This window comes from Nylanderia fulva, unplaced genomic scaffold (genome assembly GCF_048542155.1).
Source record: "Nylanderia fulva isolate GAGA-0341 unplaced genomic scaffold, ASM4854215v1 Scaffold34, whole genome shotgun sequence".
Classification (NCBI taxonomy): Eukaryota; Metazoa; Arthropoda; class Insecta; order Hymenoptera; family Formicidae; genus Nylanderia; species Nylanderia fulva.
This window is the reverse complement of record NW_028190411.1, coordinates 2,184,094-2,205,827: the sequence shown is the minus strand read 5'-3', so window position 1 is coordinate 2,205,827 and position 21,734 is coordinate 2,184,094. Positions and strand designations below refer to the sequence as shown.

The 21,734-nt window shown below is 25.7% G+C and overlaps 3 protein-coding genes across 6 annotated transcripts in view; 1 reads left to right on the top strand and 2 right to left on the bottom strand.

Moving 5' to 3' along the window:
* Nucleotides 1-470: 470 nt before the first annotated feature.
* The window catches only part of LOC114937501 (uncharacterized), a 67,352-nt gene continuing 46,088 nt past the window's right edge, over nt 471-21,734 (top strand). Inside the window, exon 1 of one of the 2 annotated variants that reach the window (XM_085485131.1) lies at nt 471-507. The gene's annotated coding sequence lies outside the window, so the exon portion shown is untranslated. The remainder of the gene's footprint in view (nt 508-21,734) is intronic. The other variant, XM_085485130.1, reaches the window with a different exon arrangement.
* On the bottom strand, nt 677-5,502 carry LOC114937473 (short-chain dehydrogenase/reductase family 16C member 6-like). 2 transcript variants are annotated; one of them, XM_085485134.1, is made up of 9 exons: nt 5,303-5,502; nt 3,634-3,780; nt 2,944-3,098; nt 2,634-2,811; nt 2,380-2,509; nt 2,131-2,251; nt 1,755-1,880; nt 1,028-1,140; nt 677-897 (listed from the first exon to the last, which is right to left on the bottom strand). In XM_085485134.1, exons 2-8 carry the CDS (start codon nt 3,772-3,774, stop codon nt 1,071-1,073), a joined length of 921 nt encoding a protein of 306 aa, XP_085341260.1. In that variant the 5' UTR covers nt 3,775-3,780; nt 5,303-5,502; the 3' UTR covers nt 677-897; nt 1,028-1,070. The 2 variants fall into 2 exon arrangements, with proteins under 2 accessions (XP_085341260.1, XP_029166764.1); XM_029310931.2 differs by having other exon boundaries at nt 677-1,140.
* On the bottom strand, nt 7,412-20,231 carry LOC114937472 (short-chain dehydrogenase/reductase family 16C member 6-like). 2 transcript variants are annotated; one of them, XM_029310928.2, is made up of 8 exons: nt 19,999-20,231; nt 12,846-13,005; nt 10,896-11,053; nt 10,232-10,409; nt 9,599-9,728; nt 9,395-9,515; nt 8,061-8,186; nt 7,412-7,567 (listed from the first exon to the last, which is right to left on the bottom strand). In XM_029310928.2, exons 2-8 carry the CDS (start codon nt 12,984-12,986, stop codon nt 7,498-7,500), a joined length of 924 nt encoding a protein of 307 aa, XP_029166761.1. In that variant the 5' UTR covers nt 12,987-13,005; nt 19,999-20,231; the 3' UTR covers nt 7,412-7,497. The 2 variants fall into 2 exon arrangements, with proteins under 2 accessions (XP_029166761.1, XP_029166763.1); XM_029310930.2 differs by lacking the exon at nt 19,999-20,231 and adding an exon at nt 14,573-14,705.

The following is a 21,734-nucleotide window of genomic DNA, read 5'->3' as shown; positions in this document are numbered from 1 at the left end:
TTTTTTAAAATTTAATAATATGATATTTTTATTGAACAATTCTTATAAAATTAACAAAAAAATCGTAATAAATCTTTATTTTTATTTTTTTTTGTTAGATAGGGATTTTTTCTAAAAAAGATAAGTCGATTATTGCAGGTATTGTTGCCTTTTTCGCTGTTTTTATCTGATTACTATCTTGATTCGTGTTGTGTGTTATTTTCGTAGCATCGAGAAATTGTCATCGCGAGGGTTAGCAATTTGGCAGTTTGTCCAAAATAAAATTTTATAGCATTGAGGGATTGATATCGCGAAGCTTAGCAGCATGATAGTTTGTTCAATATAAAATAAACAATATATTATATAATACTACTTTAAACTTGATTAATATTGTTTACAGTTATCAGCTGATTTCTGTCAAAAATATTAAGTATATTAATTATTTTAGACACTGATTTATAATTTGTTGATATTTGTATTTTACAGATCAAACATGTGCACTGTAACTCCGCTGCTGCGCGTCGTACGGTGAGTCTTAATTAATTTTTTTAATGAGTTAATTTTTCCCAAAAATATTTTACAATTTAAGTGGGAAAAATTAATGCTTTAGTAATTAATATTTTCTGACAGTTATGAATTGATTTCTGTAAAAAATTATTATTCGAATTTAAAGTATTATAACATATTTTAATTCTTATATAACACATTTTTATTTTAAAATTTAATTAGCAAATTAACGACACTCACGCAGCTTATTGAACTATTACATTTTGAATCCGCAATACATATAAATAGCGATAGCGTTTCGTTGACGATTACGTTTTATCTAACGACTCTACATTTAATGTTTCATATATAAGATTCTAAAATAAATTTTATCACAATTATTTTTTATTCTAATAAAACCACGATACTTTGCTGCAAAAGATAATGCAATATGCAAATTATGATTGCAATAATTATAATTGTTGGAAAATAGTATCATGTTCATTATTTTTAGTATAAAAATAAATTTACATTGATATAATGTATCGTAAGATATACATACATATGTTTAAAGATGTATTATATATCTATATTTTCCATATTTTTTAATCTTCTACATCAAAGCCGAAATCTATGAAATCCCGTATGCAAAGTAAAGCCTTGTTGGGCAAAATCCTGAGAAATCAAAATAATATGTTGTTATTATATTATTACATTAAAAATATGCAGACAGAAATAATATAACAGAGTTGAAAAATTTCTGTTAAATTTAACAGATATCACGTGTTCCAAATGGTTCACAAAAATTTTTGTGTTAATTTAATAATATAAGTATGTTAAGTGGAGAAATATTGCATTAATATTTTAACACAAAATAAATGCAAAACTTCAAATAAATGTAAAATAAATTTTGTGTAAAATTAACTTTTGTCACTAATAAAGCAGAACATATTTTTTGTGTAAAATTAAAAATAGATGCACATTGTGTTATTTTTACATTTTTTTCAGTTCTTTTAATAATTTAACATTTAAGTTTAATTAACAGAACAGTAATATGTTAAATTAATACAGGAATATGTTAAATATTTAACACAAAAATTTTAACGGAGACCGTTTGTAACAAGAAAACAAATTTTTCTACTGTGAAACAGTAGTATTTATTTGATTTCTTGTATTTATTCAATTTATAAATTTCTTCGCAATTTATTATAGCAATTTATATAATGATTTTTTAAAAATATATCAGGCATTTAATATGATGATAGAATTTTTATTTTTGCATAATTTACCTCATTGCATTTAATAACGGCAACCAATATGAAGGTACACTACTTTCGTTCAAATTTCGTCTTTGTGCATTAATTATTATTGCAGCTGCTTTCTGCGGCGTAATCCCTTTCATTATAATTGGAAATCTATTGACAAATAAAATCTAAAATTAGTTATATTAGAAATAATTATTATCTTTTAATCTTTTATATGTGTGTGTGTTCATAATATAAAATTTATGATAATATAAAAGATACTAATTTTTAATTGAATACGTTTAGAAATATAAAATGTACAAGTTATTATTTTACCCACGCTATTACGAAATATTATTTCTCGCTATTACGAAATATCAATTATAATTTATCAACTTTATATCGTTATATATAAACATACCTCATTCTTGGCTTTTTGGCAATTCCAGTAAGTACTAAAGCCGGAAAAATGGTGGTGAACTTAATCAAAGATTTCTCGTTGCTATACATGCGCAATTCTTCGCTGATAGCTTCCATCAATACTATAATAATATGCACATGCAAAAAATATTAGTAAAACATGCTCTTGCAGAATTTGTATCTTTAATTGCATAACAGGAAATACTCATAATCATATGCTATAAGCACAAGTGACATATAACTCGATTACCTTTGACCGCGGCCTTTGTGGCACAATAAACCGTACCATGGACACTACCAAAAAATGATACTCCTGATGCGATTGCCACAACGTGACCGTAATTTTTTTCAATCATACTTGGTAGGAACGCTTGCAATGTCTGAAAATAATTCCGACGTACAAATAATTCCAATGTAAAAATAATTGCAATGTTTAAAAATAATATACATCATATAATATAGCGTATAGCTATTATATGCATGTATATCATAAATGTCACTTGCCCAATAATGTGATACCAAATTGACGTCTATAACTCGTGTAATTTCATCGACGTTATGATCTAGGAGTTTTTTGACAAACGCTATACCGGCGTTGTTGACTAAAATAGTGACGTCGCCGACTTCTTTTCTCACTTTTTCAGCTACCCTGAAGACTTCTTCTCTGTCTGCTACGTCGCAGCTATAAAAAGTTCGATCGAATTATTAATCAACGTTGATAGATGTGTGGTTAATTGTAAATTATTCAAATTGTTTTTTTTTTCTGAAAATTTATTTCTTATAAAATCAAGTAATATTGACTATCGCTTTTTACCGATATGCATGTACAGAGTGTTTCCCCATCTGTTTGATCTCGTTCATCGTTTGTTTGTTGGTTTCTTCATTGATATCCCAACATACCACTGTTGCGCCTAATGTTGCATAACCAATCGCTAATTCTTTCCCGATACCGTGACCTGCACCTGTCACCTGTCATTATATGTATAACATACTAACAATAAGTTATTGCATCGAGTGAATATTGTGTATTATATTATTTTTCTAATTAAACAATTTTTATTTTTATTTTCTAAAATATATAATTATATAAGATATTTTTGTCGAACATTCCTTATATAATTATGAAATGTACAAGAAGATCGTAACAAATCTTGTTTTCATGAATTTATTTCATAATTATATATAATATCATAATTATAAGGAGTATTCGATAAAAATATCTTATTAAATTATATATTTTAGGAAATAAAAATAAAAATTTTTTTTTATTCTTTTTATGTGGGATATGGAATAAATTTGTATGATGTAAAATTAATTTTAAACGATTTTAAAAGAGTATATGAAAAGACGCAACAAAAAGCATTTGAAAATTGTTTTGCGATTTGATAAAATAATCTTCAAGATAAAAAATAATGATTTAAAATAAACGTGTTAGCATATTTACATATTTTTAAATTTGACTGAATATTATTAATACGGAAAAAATTAAGAATTTTATACGCACCAGAACAATTTCATTAGCAACATTCTTTTTTGTCACTGGCAGAAACGTTGTGTATATACTTTCACAAATGAAATAAAAAATTTTCAAAATAAGAAATAGTATTTCCACTAAAAGAAGCAGGCCATCATATATCTTCATCATAATTATCTGAAAAGTTAATTTAATAAATTATAGTATATTAATAATATTTAATAAAATAACATACTTAATGTGATGAAATTAGGCTAACTAACGAGCAACATTATACGGATGTTATTAAATAAAACATTTTATTATAAAATCCACATTGTGTATAGAAACTACTGCTACAACAAACGTTTCAACTTTCCGACAGTCTTCATCAGTGTTCCAATCAATTTTTTACAATAATCAATCTAATACGAACACATATACTTTAATATTATATTATAATTATATTAAGGAAAAAACGAACTGATATAAACTAATGTTTCTTAGGGAAAAAAATGCACTATATCATTCGATAAAAATCTGTTATTATACGTACTTGATCGCTTTATATATCAGGTTTTTATCGGATGCGCATTTTATTTTCTAAGAAACGTTTCTAATTTAAAAAGAGCCTTGACTCACTATTGATTAATATTTTACATATTTTAAAGAAATAAAATGAGAATTTGATTCGTTCTCAAACATATGGTATAGTGGCATACTGATAGAAATCGGAGCACTTGGCACTTGAAAAAAAGTATGAAATATACTACTTTCAAATTTTGCACATTTATTAAGTAACATTTCAACTATATCCTGAATTTTTTTCTAGTAAAAATATTTGATTTTTTGGACTTACAATAGCCCAACCAGTTGCCTTAAAGAAAGTTTGTTTATGGTGTACATTGTGCATGAGTTGTTGTAACCATTTGAAACCAAAAATTAAAAAATATTCTTAATTTCTACGAATGTGACTATTGTGTGAATTAGAATAAAAAATATTGCGAAATTGAAATACTGAAATAAAAAATAAAAAAATAGCAATGTCTTGGAAAATGTCATTTTTCACTAAAAAAATTATTTTTTTTATTTAAAAAATTAGCTAGTTTAGTAAGTCACAAAATTCGAATTTTATAAATATTAATTTTCTAACCGATAGTTCTACACGAGAACAGGGCATCTACTGAATATCTTCCAAGTTTTAAATAAAAATATCGATTGATTTTTGTGATACATATATTCGCCAATTTGAAAAATGTTATTTTGAGGAAAACATTAAAAATTTTTGATTACTCTGTTTTAGAATATATAGGAGACAAAAATCATATTTACAGTTAATAAATTTTTCATAGAGCACGTCTTTCTCTTTCTCGTAAAATTCTTACAAAATAACATTTATTTTTTATAAGATTTTATAGTTTCTTGATATTTTTTCTTGCTCTAGAATATATGTATTTAGGAAGAAAAACTATCAAATATTTTTGCTTAAAAATAAGGATGTACTTGAAATATTACTTAATAAACGTTTAAAATTTGGAATTAATATATTTCATGCTTATTTTTTAAATTGCTAAATGCCAAGTGCTCCGATTTCTATCATAGTGCGTTCCTACGTTTTATAAAAGTTCGAATTCATCTGTAATACTTTAGGTATTTTTTGAGATATCAAACTATAAAAAAATGATTAAATTACTACTATAATGAGCTTAATTTTACTTGCCTGATTATAATGTTGATACGACGATTGATTAACTAGGTAAAAATTATCACTGTGTACTTGTCATTTAAATAATTATTTTTTTCCGTTTTTTTAAACCAAGTTTAGTTGTTAGTTGCAGGTAAAAGCGAAAGTGAATTTTCTCCGCTGATGTTCTCTGGTGAATGCTTAGACACGAACTAACTCTCTCGTAAAATCACTCTAATCTGAGAATGTGTAACCGCCTTACGTCATATATACGCTTACATCGTATATATGTTTATGTCATATAGGTATACGTTTCCGCACTTCTGCAACGATGAGATTGCTCGAATCAGTTAATTGTAATATAATAGAATTATTAGTATTTTTTGGAAAAGCTTAATATTTAGAAATGACATTAATAGAGATGTGTATTAAAATTTTTTAAAAAATATATATTAAAATTTTTTAAGATAATATGATTTCAATTTTCTAAATGTATTTTTTGAAAATCTCACTAAACTTTAAAAAATGCAACGTGATATTTTGTCAAGAAAAAATTTCTTATCTTACAAGGGAATGGTTGAAAGTGTCTCTCACCGATTTTAATAAGCTTTAAATGTGTTGTAGAACATTAAAAAATATTATAGATTTATATTTTTTTTAGTTGCGTGTCTCGATGTTTATGAGGTGAAATATTGCCTTGAAAAAAACCGATTTTTTTTTATTCCTGAGCGAATACTATCGAAACTGTAAAAAATATGAAAAAATGTTTCAAATAAAAGTTTTATGATTTAACATTAAGATAGGCAGTTAAAAAATAGGTTTAATATTATTTTAATGCTCTACACTGTACAACATATTCAAAGTCGATTAAAATCAGTGAGGAATATTTAATTTTGATCGTTCCTTTATTAGATAATATGATATTAAATCAATATACATATGATTACATCGTCATTTATTCAAATTTATTTTTTATAATTTACCTAATTTTCTCAATTGTTTAATTGTATTTACCTTTATAATATTCTCTATATTTAAATTCCTTATATTTAAATTTTAAAATAAAAAAACAGCTCATATTTAATATAAGCTAAGGCTTATGTGTCTTTGCTTTTTTATATATTTTAATTTTACATTAAGACATGAAATAAAAACAGATCTTATTTTTGTTCTGTCTTATTATTTTCTAGTTGAATTTATAATTGATATTATAATTACAAAAACATAATTTAAAAAAAAAATAAGTACAATAAAAATAATCTTAAATTCTTTTATAGTGAAATGTTTATTTATTCCATTACTTAACAATTATATCTTTTATTTTTACAATATTTGTTTGAATATTAATAATTATTTGGCAGAAAAATACAGTAAATGTAATAGACAGATTAGATACGAACTTATATCTCGATACAGCATAAATGAATGTTGCATTGAAATTGCGTTTGCAGCTTTTATATTCTATACCTATAGAATATGTGCGTACAATAAGGATATGTTATATAATTGACTGCTTATATTTTTATCTCTGTTTTTTTACTTTTTATAGTAAATATGTGCTATAACAGCTTGAGATCTGAGTACATCGAATCATCAATCTACTAAAGTTTACATTATCGATAGGAAATAGACATTACTATATATGCGACCTCCGAGTAATAAGTCACAGATATATAATTATAATTATATATGCGTATATATAAATATATATATATATAAATATATATACATATGTATGTATATATAAAATAATAGTTATATCACCAATTAATATATATTACGTTTTGTCGCATAATATTTTTTGTTCGCAATAAAAATGCTTTATCTTATTTTTTAATTACACGATACATTTCTAAAGAAGTTTTACTTACTCTACTTATCCTGCTTAGCATTACGTATAAAACATCTACTGCGTTTACGCACATTACCTCCGTTTACAACATAATTATAATTATTTACGATAAATTAATGACAATAATTATTTTCATTTGCATATATAGAAGTACCGGAAAGGAGAAGCAAGAAAACTATAAATGTCTTTTCGAATTCATACGTAGTCAAACAATATAAAAATCATCTATCGCAGTTTAAAAATCGTTGACAATATCGATTTACTTATTTCTTATAAATAATGTGTTAACATAATGAACAATCGTATAAAAAACATTTATTCATAAATTTGTTTTTCAGATTATTTTTATACATAGATGTATGAGCGTTTCTTGTATCTGTTAGCTGTCTGCCTCGACGCCGCTGTCAAAGAAGTCTATCATACTGTATAACGCGTGGTCGGGAAAATTTCTGAAATAAAAATTATAATATGTATACACTTGACGTTACACGTGTCTTTTCGCATCTTCATTTACCTATATAACGTCTTAGAAACCTGTGACAGGTATTAATGGAAAAAATTAATAATGCGCAATGTATGTTACGAAAAAAAATCTAGTAACTATTATTAAATACTAATTTCATCAAAAAAGTCGAATTGACTTTTGCTACTACATTGAACAAAAAATTATTAAATTGATTAATATTTATTTCAATACTGCTTAATCAATCATTTATTTGAAAAGGATTTTCTTACATCAAATAAATGATTTATTAAGCAGTATTGAAATAAATATTCATTCGAGTTCAATAATTTTTTTTTTTTTCAGTGTATGTCTCTTTTTTTACTCTACTCTTTTTCTATAGAAATATCAATTTGTCCTTGACGCCCTTTTTTACATTATTGATTATAACTTTAAATCTTAGGATTTTTATATATTTCGGAAATTTGCATGGATTTTACCTTAACATTACGCTTAATGTTAGCCATATCGCAGGCACAGATCTCTCTCGGTAGCCGCGCCTCTGCGCAAGGATTATTTCGGATGCTGCTTTCCCCGGTGAGACCAAAGGCATGGCATTCGGAAACCTATTAAAAATAAAATAATTACCGTTATTGATAATAAAAAAAATTAAGAATTTTATTTCATACACAAAGAGAATTTTCTCTTAGAATTTACCCTGCACAGTTGAACAATTTCAGTTAAATTTAACAGATATCACATGTCCCGGCAAACGGTCTACAGAAATTTTTTTATTAATTTAACATAATATGGATACGTTAAATGAAGACACAAATATTGTGTTAATATTTTAACACAAAAGAAATGCAAAACTTCAAATAATTTGAAATAAAATTTGTGTAAAATTAACATAATTTTAATGTAAAAATTAACAAAAAATATGTTAAGTTTAGATTTTATCATCCCCACTTATATATTATAAAATAAAAAATCAACATTTTTTCCTGTAAATTTTAATAGAAAAATCTTGTCACTAATAAAGCAGAACATATTTATTGTATAAAATTAAAGATAGATACACTATGTGTTATTTTTCCCTTTTCTCCAGTTGTTTTAATAATTCAACATCAAAATTTTAACAGGGAACGTTTTTAACAAGATAACACAAATTTTTCTATACTGTGAAAATCATGGCAATCATGCGGACAATTGGAAGAATTTTATAAGAATTTCTCTGATTAAAATTGTAATATCTGCCACAATAAAATATAAAATATGTTCGATGAATTTTACTATGTACATATTAATATCTTTTATTGTGATAAATATTAATCAGAAAAATTCTTATAAAATTCTTCCATATTGTCCATGATTCTAAGAGAAAATTCTCTCCGTGTAGTTTACTAGAACACGCTAAATAAAAAGTGCATGTGTGCTTTTGACGTAAGACATCAAATAAACAAAATTTATAAATTAATTTCATGTCTTATACGTGTGTTTTATACATTTTTTTTCTACTACAAAAAATTGCAGCTCACCTCGCATCCAAAAATTTAGTCTGCTTGTAAAAGAAAGAGTTATAAGAGTTATAATTAATAAATATGTGGTTAATTATACTTGTGCGTATCCATATACTTATCAGTGTGATTTGCAAATATATCGCGAAAGACACAATTTTACAAATCAGTTTTGCACATAATTATTTTATACAGCACATTCACGCAGCACAATTATCGATAATAAGCATGCAAAATTACGTAAAATTACATTGTTGTGTATTACAAAATATCCTTTATGACTACATGTACATTCACTTTCTGGTATATAATCTTACCTTATTTTTGGATTCTTGCAAAGTCCGGTGTCTACCATGTACGGATAAATTGTGGTGAATTTGATTAATGATTTTCCTTTGCTAGATATCCGTAATTCCTCGCTAATTGATTCCATAAGCCCTGCAATATTCACATTGCGTGACACGTGAGATTAAAAAATACGATATTAAAATTGAGTTATATATATATACGAGCTCGCTTACCTCTAACTGCGAATTTCGAAGCACAATAGGGAACTAAATTCGGAAGGCCACCGATTCCTGCCAGTGATGAGAGCGCAACTACGTGGCCGTAATTTTTCTCGATCATGCTTGGGAGAAACGCTTGCAGCATCTAAAATATCATATAAAAATAATGAAACACAAATAAATTTATAGAGCATGCAGGTTGCGAATAAGAAATATTTTACTTTTACGAATAATGCTTAATTATTACATTTTTTATGTTTTTATTATAATTTATTCTTTATTTTATGTTAAAAATATTTGATTTTAGAAAGAGAAAAATAAGAAATATTTAATATTTTTAATAAAATAATTCTCTAAAATAACATATTTTTATAAATAATAAATTATTATAAAAACAACAAAAAATGTAATTATTATGCATTATTCATGAATAAATAAAATATTTTTTTACTCGCAAGCCACATTTTCTATAATATGCAATAATTCTACATTAAAAATATTTTATATTTTTTAATACAATTATTTACTTAGAATCATTTTAGATTATTTCTGTTTAAAAGGTAGCACCCGCGTATGTATATTGTATAAAAAGACTTTCATCAGGCGCATGTGTGTTTGTACGTTCAATTAACTCTCTTATTCATTTACCCAGAAATGAGCCAGCACGTTAATGTTGAAGATCCGGCTAATTTCATCGGATGTATGATCGAGGAAGGCGTGGCAGGGCATTATACCAGCATTGTTAACTAAAATAGTAACATCACCGACTTCTTTCTTCACTCTTTCAGCAACGCTGAGGACCTCTTCTCTTTTCGACACGTCGCATCTGCATATAACGAGATAAAGATGTTTCGTTAGAACTCGATCGAATTTGTTCTATATACATCAAATTTTAATTTCTATTATATGCACACACATATATATACTGAAAAAAAAAAATTTATTGAATTTGAATAAGTATATATTTATTTCAATACAGTCAAATGAATTATTTATTTGAAATTAATAATATTTATTTGATATAAGAATTTTTTTCAAACAAATAAAAAATTTATTTTAAATAAATGATTCATTCGGGAGTGGCAAATAAATATTGGCATTTGACATTTATCATATAAATATATGCAAATTATATATTTGGAAAAAATAATACTAAAAAGTCTAAATAATACTGAAAAATACTGATACTAAATAATACTAAAAATAATATTAGAAGGAAAAAAATTAATTTCTGGAAAATCTGAAAAAGTCACAGAATTTATTAATTTAGTCATTTTTTTCAATGTACTGCTGTTGAAAATCAAATACGTACTGATATGCGTATGCTGCGGTCGCTCCTCCCGCCTTTTTTATCTGATTCAAGGTCTCCTGGTTTGATACTTCATTTAAATCCCAACATACCACTGTTGCACCCAGAGATGCATAGCGAAGTGCCAGTTCTCTTCCGATTCCATGTCCCGTGCCGGTTATCTGTATAGACAATATATGTGATTATTCAGGGTTATTTAGTCAAGGAAATCTGGCAAACCGGGCAAAAATATTTTAAGAATTTCATGATTTAACATTTAATTGGCATTTGACATTTATATCATATAAGTATATGCAAATTATATATTTGGAAAAGATAATACTAAAAAGGTTAAATAATACTGAAAAATACTGATACTAAATAATACTAAAAATAATATTAGAAGGAAAAAAATTAATTTCTGGAAAATCTGAAAAAGTCACAGAATTTTTTTCATTAAGTTTGCTGGACACTGTTATTATATAATTTCTATACATCTTCTCAAATTTATTTTTATCTTTTCCAGAGACAAACGTAAATAAAATTAATACACATAATACAACATAATAAATATTAAATGTCATTTATTTTAGCATAAATAAGGATAATAAATTTAGCATAAATAATTTTAACATAAAAAATTTCAATAAATATTTTATAAATATTAATTTACTTCCATTCCAAATCTGCTTTAAAATTGAATAAAGCGTGCAAAAAGTAAAATTTATATAATTTTCTAAATTCTTTACGAGGAATGCGTTAATCATATATTTTTTTAAAAAGGGCATTAAATCTGTTAATTATGAGCGAACTTATTCAATGAATAGTACGTGATAATTAGACATTTATTTTTCATTATTTGTATTACAATTTGCGCGGAATGATGTACGACATAATAATAGCTTCTTATAAAGAAAAAAATTATTTACTATTTAGCTATTTTTAACGTTATCAAAGATTATAAGTATGCTGCCTTCTAAGCCGGGCAATAGAGCCAAGGAAACGAAACGAAAAATTAATTAAACGGAACTGTATCTCAATTTGAGATCCCAAAGTTCCACATATAAATTAATTTCGAAACTTACATATGGAGAAATAAGCGAGAAAAATATAGGTCCGAAAAGTCGCTGAAGCGGGAATCGAATCCGCGTCTTTCACTTTCCGGGCGACGGCTCTTACCAACTAAGCTATTCAGACCCTTTCGATCCCATATTTTTCATTTGCCTTTTAAGTAGATGTTAGTAAATACCGCCGTGATTAGCCCAGGCGTGAATAAATTCAGAAATAAATATTTTTATCAAATTGAGATACAGTTCCGTTTAATTAATTTTTCGTTTCGTTTCCTTGGCTCTATTGCCCGGCTTAGAAGGCAGCATACTTATATTCTTTATATTGAGAGCCGATAAAAATATTTATTTCTGAGTTATCAAAGATTGTTTAATGATTGATATATCGTCATCTAGAGTTGCAATAATTACGCTGTTTTTTTTTTTTTTAGTTAATTTAATGTAAGAATGATTTAGATGATTTGCAGAATTATTTTTTAAGTGGCTTATAAAGAGTAAATGTGTGTGTGTGAAGAAAAAATAATACTGCAAATTAATTAAATCATTCTTGCATTAAATTAAATGTATATCAGTTTATGTATATCTGTTGTATTATCTTTTTAGTTTTTTTATACATAGAAACTTACGTAAGTGATCATAATTGATCAATTCAGTCTGAGTTTTAAAATTTTTTGTCGGAACAACTCCTTTATGTATATCTGTTGTGTTATCTTTTTAGTTTTTTTATACATAGAAACTTACGTAAGTTTCTATGTATAAAAAAACTAAAAAGATAACACAACAGATATACATGAAGGAGTTTTTCCGACAAAAAATTTTAAAACTCAGGCTGAATTAATCAATTATAAAGATTGATATGTAATTTAGTAATGCAAATATACTCGTATATTGTAAAGTCGATACGTACTAAAACGATCTCACCAACAACACTCTTTTCTTCTGCTGGGATGAAAAATCTATACACGCTCTCGCAGATGTAATATAAGATCTTCAAAATAAGCAGCAAAACATCCGCCAGGACTAACGCTCCGTTGTATGCTTTAACCATGGCTATTTAATATATCAATCTGCAAGAAACAAAATTTTGGTTATAATTTGTATTATAATATTAATAATATTCCGTGATTTTTAATACATTATTTTTGCCAACGCAAAGAATTTATTAAGAGTATCTATTAATTAACCGCATAACAAAAATATATTTTTTCGGATAAGTAAAAAGGTCTGTGTTTCAAATGTGTGTGTGTGTGAGTTTATGCAATTGATTGATTTTGCAATTATGCAATCAATTTATTTTGCAAAGAATTTATCAAAGCTATAATAGAGCATCTATCAATTATCCGCATAACAAAAATATATATCATTTTTTCGGATAAGTAAAAAAGGTCTGCGTTTCAAATGTGTTTGTGAGTTTATGCAATTGATGATTTATTTTGCAATTATGATTTTTTTTGCAATACTCTGTGAAAACTGTCGAGAGGAAAATAGAAGAGAAATCTTGAATATCATGCAATTTGTGAATGTTAACTCGAATTTTAAATAAATTAATAAATTCTTTTGCAAAACGCATATAGAAGTAATCTGGTGTCAATAAGGTCATATTTCCACATAATAATACGCAATGAAGTAACATATAAATCGCTGCCGGCGTTTTATAACCAGTTTAAGCGCGCGATACCACTCTCTCTCCATGCGATTATATTCTTCTACATCTGTCGTATGTTGTGGCCAAGTCGTGATACAGCTAATCGCAATGTGTTTTTGCCCTAAATCTTCTCCTAAATTAATTTGCTTAAAATAGAATAATTTATATTATTTTCATTATTTTTATATATATATATATTTATTTTTAATAATAATTTATATTATTTATATTATTTTTATATTATTTTTCCAAGTAATTTTACATTAGAACTAATAATTTATTAATTTTTTTTGATAGATAGAGTCTCAGGTATTTTTTGTCAGAATAATAAAATATTTTACTTTAAAAGAATTGCGAGAGATTAATGATTAATTAATTTAATTTAGTTTAATTTATTAATTTAATTTATTTTCTCTCTTTCTATTTGTAGAAACAACGAAAAGATGATATACTTCTTTTTGGCTATATTTTTGTAGGAAGAAAAAAATGTTGAATTATAATTTTAAAAAATTTTGTTTGCACGCATATTTGTTTGCTCTGTATATTAATTTAAACTTGACAGCAAGGCTACATATAATGCACCACTCTATTACATAGCCATAATATATGTCTCCATTGTATTATATAATATTCGTTATGCGCAGAAGGAATTACATTAGTCATAATAACAAGTTACACACAAAGGAAATATCTTTTGATAGAAATGTAATTATTTCGAGATTATGTCGTCTATGCCCTCTTATTATTATTTCTCCTTAAATTGTACATTAATTTATATGTCAATCTCAGTCTCGGAATAGCACTTTTATATTTTGTAATGATTAATATCACGTTGTCGTTCACGGAGATGATTCGTAAAAATTGCAAATTGACCCTTCAATTTTTTTATTGGCGTAAAACACGCGTGAAGAAACTTCGCTGGTATTTAACGATTCCCTGAACTTTGGAATGAACTTTAATTGTTCTTACAGTGACTCTTAAGTACTTGCCATTTACAGCCGAGAGTCAGAAGGAAAGAGTTTGCCAGTATATATTTAGACTTCGTACTTGAATTTTTCTCTAAGCTCCTGTTGTATTTTTCCAAGTAATGCTAGTTTTAGAAATATTAGATCTGCAAGTGCATTCGGCCTTCTATCTCGAAAAGAACTAGGTTACTGCTGTAATCGTAGGCTGTATGTACTGATTGCGTGTCGTATATTGTGATACGCGAACGCACGATGATATCATTGTTGCACCTATCTCACATACCTAGAATAGTACAGCTACTTGTCAAATAACTTTATATTTGTTCTCTCTTAGATACGTATTTTTTTCTATCACATATATTATATATTCGATTACGGAGTAGATAAAAAAAAAAAAAATTTTTATATTTTAACGCGAATGTTTTTTTATCTCATTATTTGAGATACATATTTTTAAGTCTTTTGTTGAAAATAAATTCAATATACAATATTTTGATATAAATAAATATTTAAATACACATTTATAATATAGAAAAATATTTTTGTTTATATTCGCAATTTGTTACGTTATACTGTTTTGTAAATTGTTATTTAAATTTTTTTATTTATTAAACAATAAATTATTAAATACCAAACAAAGGTTTGAAGTAGTAAAATAAATTTTTTTATTGATGGTCGGCTGTTATATCCATTTGTTAACGTCCTTTTTAATTAACGTTTTTTAAAAACTGACATGAACATTATTATCTGATGCTTTGGAAAGACAGAAAAAGCGATTAATCACGCGATTCTGTAAACGTTTCAAAATGCAAGGTCACACGGTGGTACGGCACGTTTGAGTGACAAAACGCTCGCCAATCTTTTATACGTATAGTATACGAAAAACCTGTAATAAACGTGTCTGAATTTTAATTTTCTGTCAACAAGTTTAAATAAATAAAAAATCTTTTTTTGTCCAATCAGATATGTAGATCCAATCAGATCTACATATATAATAATGTATAATATATAATATTATATAATAATGTATAATATATAATATATATTATACATGCTAATATATAAAAATGCTAATAAAAAATTCATGAAAATATTATATAATAGATATATTCAGTCATTCATTATAAGTATGTTTTTCTATAATGAATATAAATCATTTTTTTATCTCCTCCATAATTGAATATATAATATATAATATATGTGATTGAAAAAATCTAAATATATATAAGAAAAATTAAATATAAAGTTATTTGACAAATATAATTGTATTATGCTAGGTAAGCGAAATAAGTAATATATATTATCAATAACAGTTTTATCACATCGAGTATTTATGTTTTGTTCGATAAAAATAGCCATACTAATTATTTTTATGCCTTTATCACTAGAAAAAATTCCCGGAACGATCTAAGGAAGCATTTTACGAAAAAATATTTTAAACAAAAATTGTAACTTTTAAAAAAATTTAGCGATTTGAATAGTTTGACCTTAAATGACATTATAAAGGTTATATCAAAATTATCTTGAATTTTTTAAATGGAACTATCATATTTTTTTTTTTTATATAAAACGATTCCTTGTAATTTTTGGCATAAAAAGTTATAAGGGTAGGATAATCAAAAAGTGAATAGTGTACAAAATATTTTCTATTTTAATTGAACATAATCTTACATAAACTACTATCTTGCATCTTGTAAATACTCATAACATACGTAATTAAACATAATCTTACATAAACTACTATCTTACACATCTTGTAAATACTCATTTTTCGATGATCTTATCTCTATTATTTTATGCGTACAAAATAATGAGAGGAATTAATTGGTACAAAAAAATAGAAATATTTATTCTTATATAATTGTAAAAAAGAGATCTGTAATGTGCAACTAATAGCAATTACTTTTTGAAAGCAATGTTTACTTTACATCAATTCTCATTGTTTTGCATAAGAATATTGTGATAGGATAATCGAAAAATGAATATTTTATGAGATACTTCACTAGTTTATGCAACATATTATGTCAAATTATGATCTCATTTATAGAAAAAACGGAATCCTTGGATTCACAATTTTTATTCTTGATCGCTATTTGATTTATTTAAGCATAGAATGCTCTTTGTAATCACAAATCTTCATTTGCCTTATAATAATAAATAAGTTTGTGTGAAGTATATTTTATCTTTAAGATATATTCTTGTTTTAAAATCATTATATGGTAAAAATAAAACTTAGTTACATTTGAACTAAGAATTATATACTTTTTGCATTTTTGTTTTAAGGATAAAGTATTCTTTATCCAAGATTATTTATATTTGGCGCTATTATGAGGATATACTTGAATCAAGACATATTTGCATTCTTTCGAGGATACTGTTTTTTCTGTGATGGTAATTGATAATGTCATCTAAGATCAAATTGTTCAAATTACTAAATGGAAATACATAATTTTTGTTTGAAAAACATTTTTTTTTATAAAATACTTTCTTTCCGAAATATTAAATCGTTCCGGGGATTTTCACACACTCTGTATATTGTATAATAATATACACTATATAAAAATATAACTTTTTCGCGATCTAATTTGTCAAAAAATTCTTTTTGATAATTTGCGGATTCTCTTCTAAATAATTAATTGTATTTGAAAATGCGTCTCTTTTTTGTGTTTGTCTTACAATTAGTTAAATACACTGAAAAAAAATTATTAAATTAATATACATATTTAGTTCAATACTGTCAAATGAATCATTTATTTGAAATAAATATGTATTAATTTAACAAATTTTTTTTCAGTGTACTTAACCAAGTTTTGAAAAGGATTTTCTTATATCAAATCAATATTTTTCATGTATTAAATAAATATTATTAGTTTTAAATATATGATTTATTTAACAGTATTGAAATAAATACTTATAAGAATTAACTAAATTTTTTTCAGTGTATCTACTTAGAAATTATAACAACGAACACTGTTTCGTACAAATGCTAGCATATAAGACCACATTTTAAGTGGTCAATCTTGACCGTGAAGGTAGTGAATGAGATGATTTCTTCCCATTCTCCCTTATATGTGTACACATTTTTCTGCGAATATGTCGGAGTATGTCTGAACCAGACGCAGAATAACTTGGTAACGTTCTCCTCTCATTTATATTTGTGCAGCCTTGCTTTCTTTTATTTTTTACCTTGACCCTTTTTTTTTTTAATTCAATCTTCTTTTACAAAATTGGATGATTCTGATATTACGTTAAAATTATATCTCTCTCGAGTGTCAAGGAGAAAATTTTTTTTTATATGATATATAATAAAAAAATAATAAAAAAATTAATATTTAATAATATAAAAAATTTTTAATAATAAAAAATTATAATATAAAACATAATTTTTTTTCATTATTATACTACAAAACTTCTAGTCTGTATGATTAATGTATTACAATGCAGATTTATGTGTAGTGAAAAATGGAAATAACTTTAAATGCTGCTGGTTTTGCAAGAGTTTTTTTATTCAGTCTTTAAAATTCTGAATATTTATATAATGTTTGATAATTTGTGAAGTTCAAGATTGTCTTATAAGATCATGTATGTCTTAAATTTCTCTTGTTACAAGTAATCAGGCTATTACAAAGTAATGTCTGTCTATAATTATGTCAATAAGAAATATAAAAACTGATAGAAATATTATAGAATACACACACACATATAAGCAATTGTTTTAAAATGCTACATGTTTAAAATTTGGGTTTTTTTTACTTTACGAACATTTTATTTAATACGATGTTTCAGTTCTTTAATACAATATAGAACTTCTTTATCCGAATTAAAATCGGTTTAGAGATTATGAATTTTTTAAAATAATCAACTCGAGATTTTAAACGTTTGATATTTAATATTCTTTTATAAACAAATTTTATATTTTTGAATATTCGATAAACTTTCCATATACGGATTAGATTTTTATATTATCGCTATCTTTAAGTCACAGATAATTCATTTGTCAATTAAATATGTAATTTCTTTTTGATAATGATATTATGTCTTATTTTTTTAGACATACTGAAAAAAATAATAAAATTAATACATATTTAGTTCAATATTGTCAAATAAATCACATTTATTTGAAACAAATAAATATTTATTTGTCTTAAAAAGGATTTTCTTATATGAAATAAATATTTTTCGTATTAAATAAATATTATTAACTTCAAATAAATGATTTATGTGACAGTAGTGAAATAAATACTTATAAGAATTAACTAAATTTTTTTTCATTGCACAATAATGTATATTATATCTTGTTTTTTGCTTTTTTAAGATATCAATATTTTTACGTTTCGTCAAAAAATATAATATTTTTATAAGGATTCAAATTACTGGAATTGATCGCGTGTGTATAACACAGGACAAACTATGTTTATGTTTTTTTTTTTTTTTAACCGATGTTTGGATAATAAAGAATTCAAAAATTTCCACTATAAGTTAATGTGTTATTGCTCACAGCATTAAAAATGAGTAAAATTATACAAATTTATTTAATTTAAATAATTAGTTTACTTAGTTTTAAACAAACTATACATTATAATAAAATTTTAAATTAATATTGATTGAGGAAAATCTGAAGTACTTAAAAGGTGATTATTTTCCAATCCAAAGGATATGTGCTAATATGTTGCCTATCAGAATAATTGAAAACAAGTAGAAAGGATGGGTTCGAAGAACAGAATTGCACACTGTACACACGCTGTTTATAACACACATCTTGCGTAGTTCTTGCGACACGTCTGCTTGCGTTTGTCAGGATTAAAGACAGACAGGAGACTGCAATTTCTTGAAAGAACCAGTTTGATACAACCCGTTAAGGTTAAAAACGCGACATAATCAGTAAATTGTTCTACCTACACACACACCCACCTACACACACACACACACACACACACACACATATATATATATATATATATATATATATATACACATATATAAATAAATATATATATATGTATATATATATATATATATATTTATATTTGGAAATTTTGTGAATATGTTAAATGGGTGTTAATATTTAACACAAAATAAATGCAAAGCTTCAAATAATTTAAAATAAATTTTGTGTAAAATTAACGTACTTGTGAAAATTAACAAAAAATATGTTAATTTTAAATTTTATTATCTCCACTTATATTATAAAATAGAAAATCAATATTTTTTTCTTGTAAATTGTAACAGATAAATTTTGTCACTAACAAAGCAGAACACATTTATCGTGTAAAATTAAAAATAGATACACATTGTGTTATTTAACATTTTTTCAGTTTTAATAATTTAACACTTAAGTTCAACTAACATGTTAAATTAACACATGAATGTGTGAAATATTCAGCACAAAAATTTGAACGGGGACCGTTTCGAAGAAGAAGACACATCTTGTACTGTGGCGAGTTACTCACTCTTGTAAGCTCGGAGCAACCCTCGGAATCTGCCTATGAAACGCGCGGACGAATTTGGAATAAGTTGTGCGCGAAGCGTCGCCGTTCGTGTGCGAATCGCGACTAAACCGCGTTCGGCTATAGAGCTTCTCTACCGAGCACGAATTTTCCATCGCTACTACCACCACAATCGCGACAGCTGGTCGGCGGCGCGAGCGTGCGGAGCCATCGGCCGTTGTCAGAGATGTCTGACTATAAGACGACCGCAACCATTATCAACAGTGCAGTAGAAACGTCTATTAAAGCGAAGTCTCCGGATGGGTGGATGGGTGGATGGGTGGGTGACCGCTCTGGTACGCGTCCGCACTTCCGCCAGTGTAGAGCAAGAGAGCCTCTAGGGGAGCTTCTAGAGAGGAAAAATTTATCGCGAGACTCTCGCGGAGAAATTCAAGTCGCAACTATTTTTTCCCTCCTCGAATATTGACCTGAGAAAGAACCCCCGGGAAATTCTTTCTGTGTATGTATTAATAGTTCAGTCAGACAAGTATTTCAGGGTGTCTAGCGGTCAGGGAAACCTGGAGAACCGGGGTCCCAGGTTGTCAGGGAATTTTGTAAATCTGGAATTGTCAGGGAAAAGATGAGAGAATTTTCTCTTAGAATTTATCCTGAAAATCACACTGTACAAAAATATGTAATATATTACACAAAAATATGTAAAATTACATAAATAATAAATGTAAAATTACATGATAAATAATGAAAAGGTAAAGATTTCTATTATTTATTGTGTAATTTTACACTTATTATTTATGTAATTTTACAAATTTTTGTGTAATATATTACATATTTTTTTACAGAGAATTTTTTCTTAGAATTTATTCTGAAAATCACACTGTAAAAAAATATGTAATATATTACACAAAAATATGTAAAATTACATAAATAATAAATGTAAAATTACATGATAAATAATGAAAAGGTAAAGATTTCTATTATTTATTGTGTAATTTTACACTTATTATTTATGTAATTTTACATATTTTTGTGTAATATATTACATATTTTTTTACAGAGAATTTTCTCTTAGAATTTATCCTGAAAATCACACTGTAAAAAAATATGTAATATATTACCCAAAAATATGTAAAATTACATAAATAATAAATGTAAAATTACATGATAAATAATGAAAAGGTAAAGATTTCTATTATTTATTGTGTAATTTTACACTTATTATTTTTATGTATTTTTACATATTTTTGTGTAATATATTACATATTTTTTTACAGTGCAGGGTAATCGTGAACAATATGCTATATTGGAAGAATTTTATCAAAGTTTTTGATTAATATTTACCACAATAAAAATATTAATATTTAACACAATAAAATATAAAATATACTCGATTAATTTTATTATGTACCTATATTAATATTTTTATTGTGGTAAATATTAATCAGAAAAATTTTTTTAATACCATATTGACCACGATTACCATGATTTTCAGGGTAAATTCTAAGAGAAAATTTTCTCCGTGTATTTATCTGGATTTTTTCACATTATTCTACATTTTTCTCAATAATTTGAAATTTTTTATTAAATAAATATGAATTTTTTCTTGACTCCCAGCACGCTAATTTTCTGTGTTGTTAAAAATCGATTCATCTACAGCGTAAAAATATCTCAAGGATTTCATAATTTAACATTTAATTGATAGATATATGCAAATTATATATTTGAAAAAAAATAATACTAAA

Excerpts from the sequence above, each read along its gene's own strand:
- LOC114937473 (XM_029310931.2), bottom strand. The coding sequence starts at position 3,774 with ATGATGAAGATATATGATGGCCTGCTTCTTTTAGTGGAAATACTATTT. Across the intron at positions 2,510-2,633 it reads ATTTGGTATCACATTATTGG|ACATTGCAAGCGTTCCTACC; the intron begins GCAAGTGACATT and ends AATTATTTTCAG. Across the intron at positions 1,881-2,130 it reads GCCAAAAAGCCAAGAATGAG|ATTTCCAATTATAATGAAAG; the intron begins GTATGTTTATAT and ends ATTTGTCAATAG.
- LOC114937472 (XM_029310928.2), bottom strand. The coding sequence starts at position 12,986 with ATGGTTAAAGCATACAACGGAGCGTTAGTCCTGGCGGATGTTTTGCTG. Across the intron at positions 10,410-10,895 it reads ACCGCAGCATACGCATATCA|ATGCGACGTGTCGAAAAGAG; the intron begins GTACGTATTTGA and ends CGTTATATGCAG. Across the intron at positions 9,516-9,598 it reads TTCGAAATTCGCAGTTAGAG|GGCTTATGGAATCAATTAGC; the intron begins GTAAGCGAGCTC and ends TGAATATTGCAG.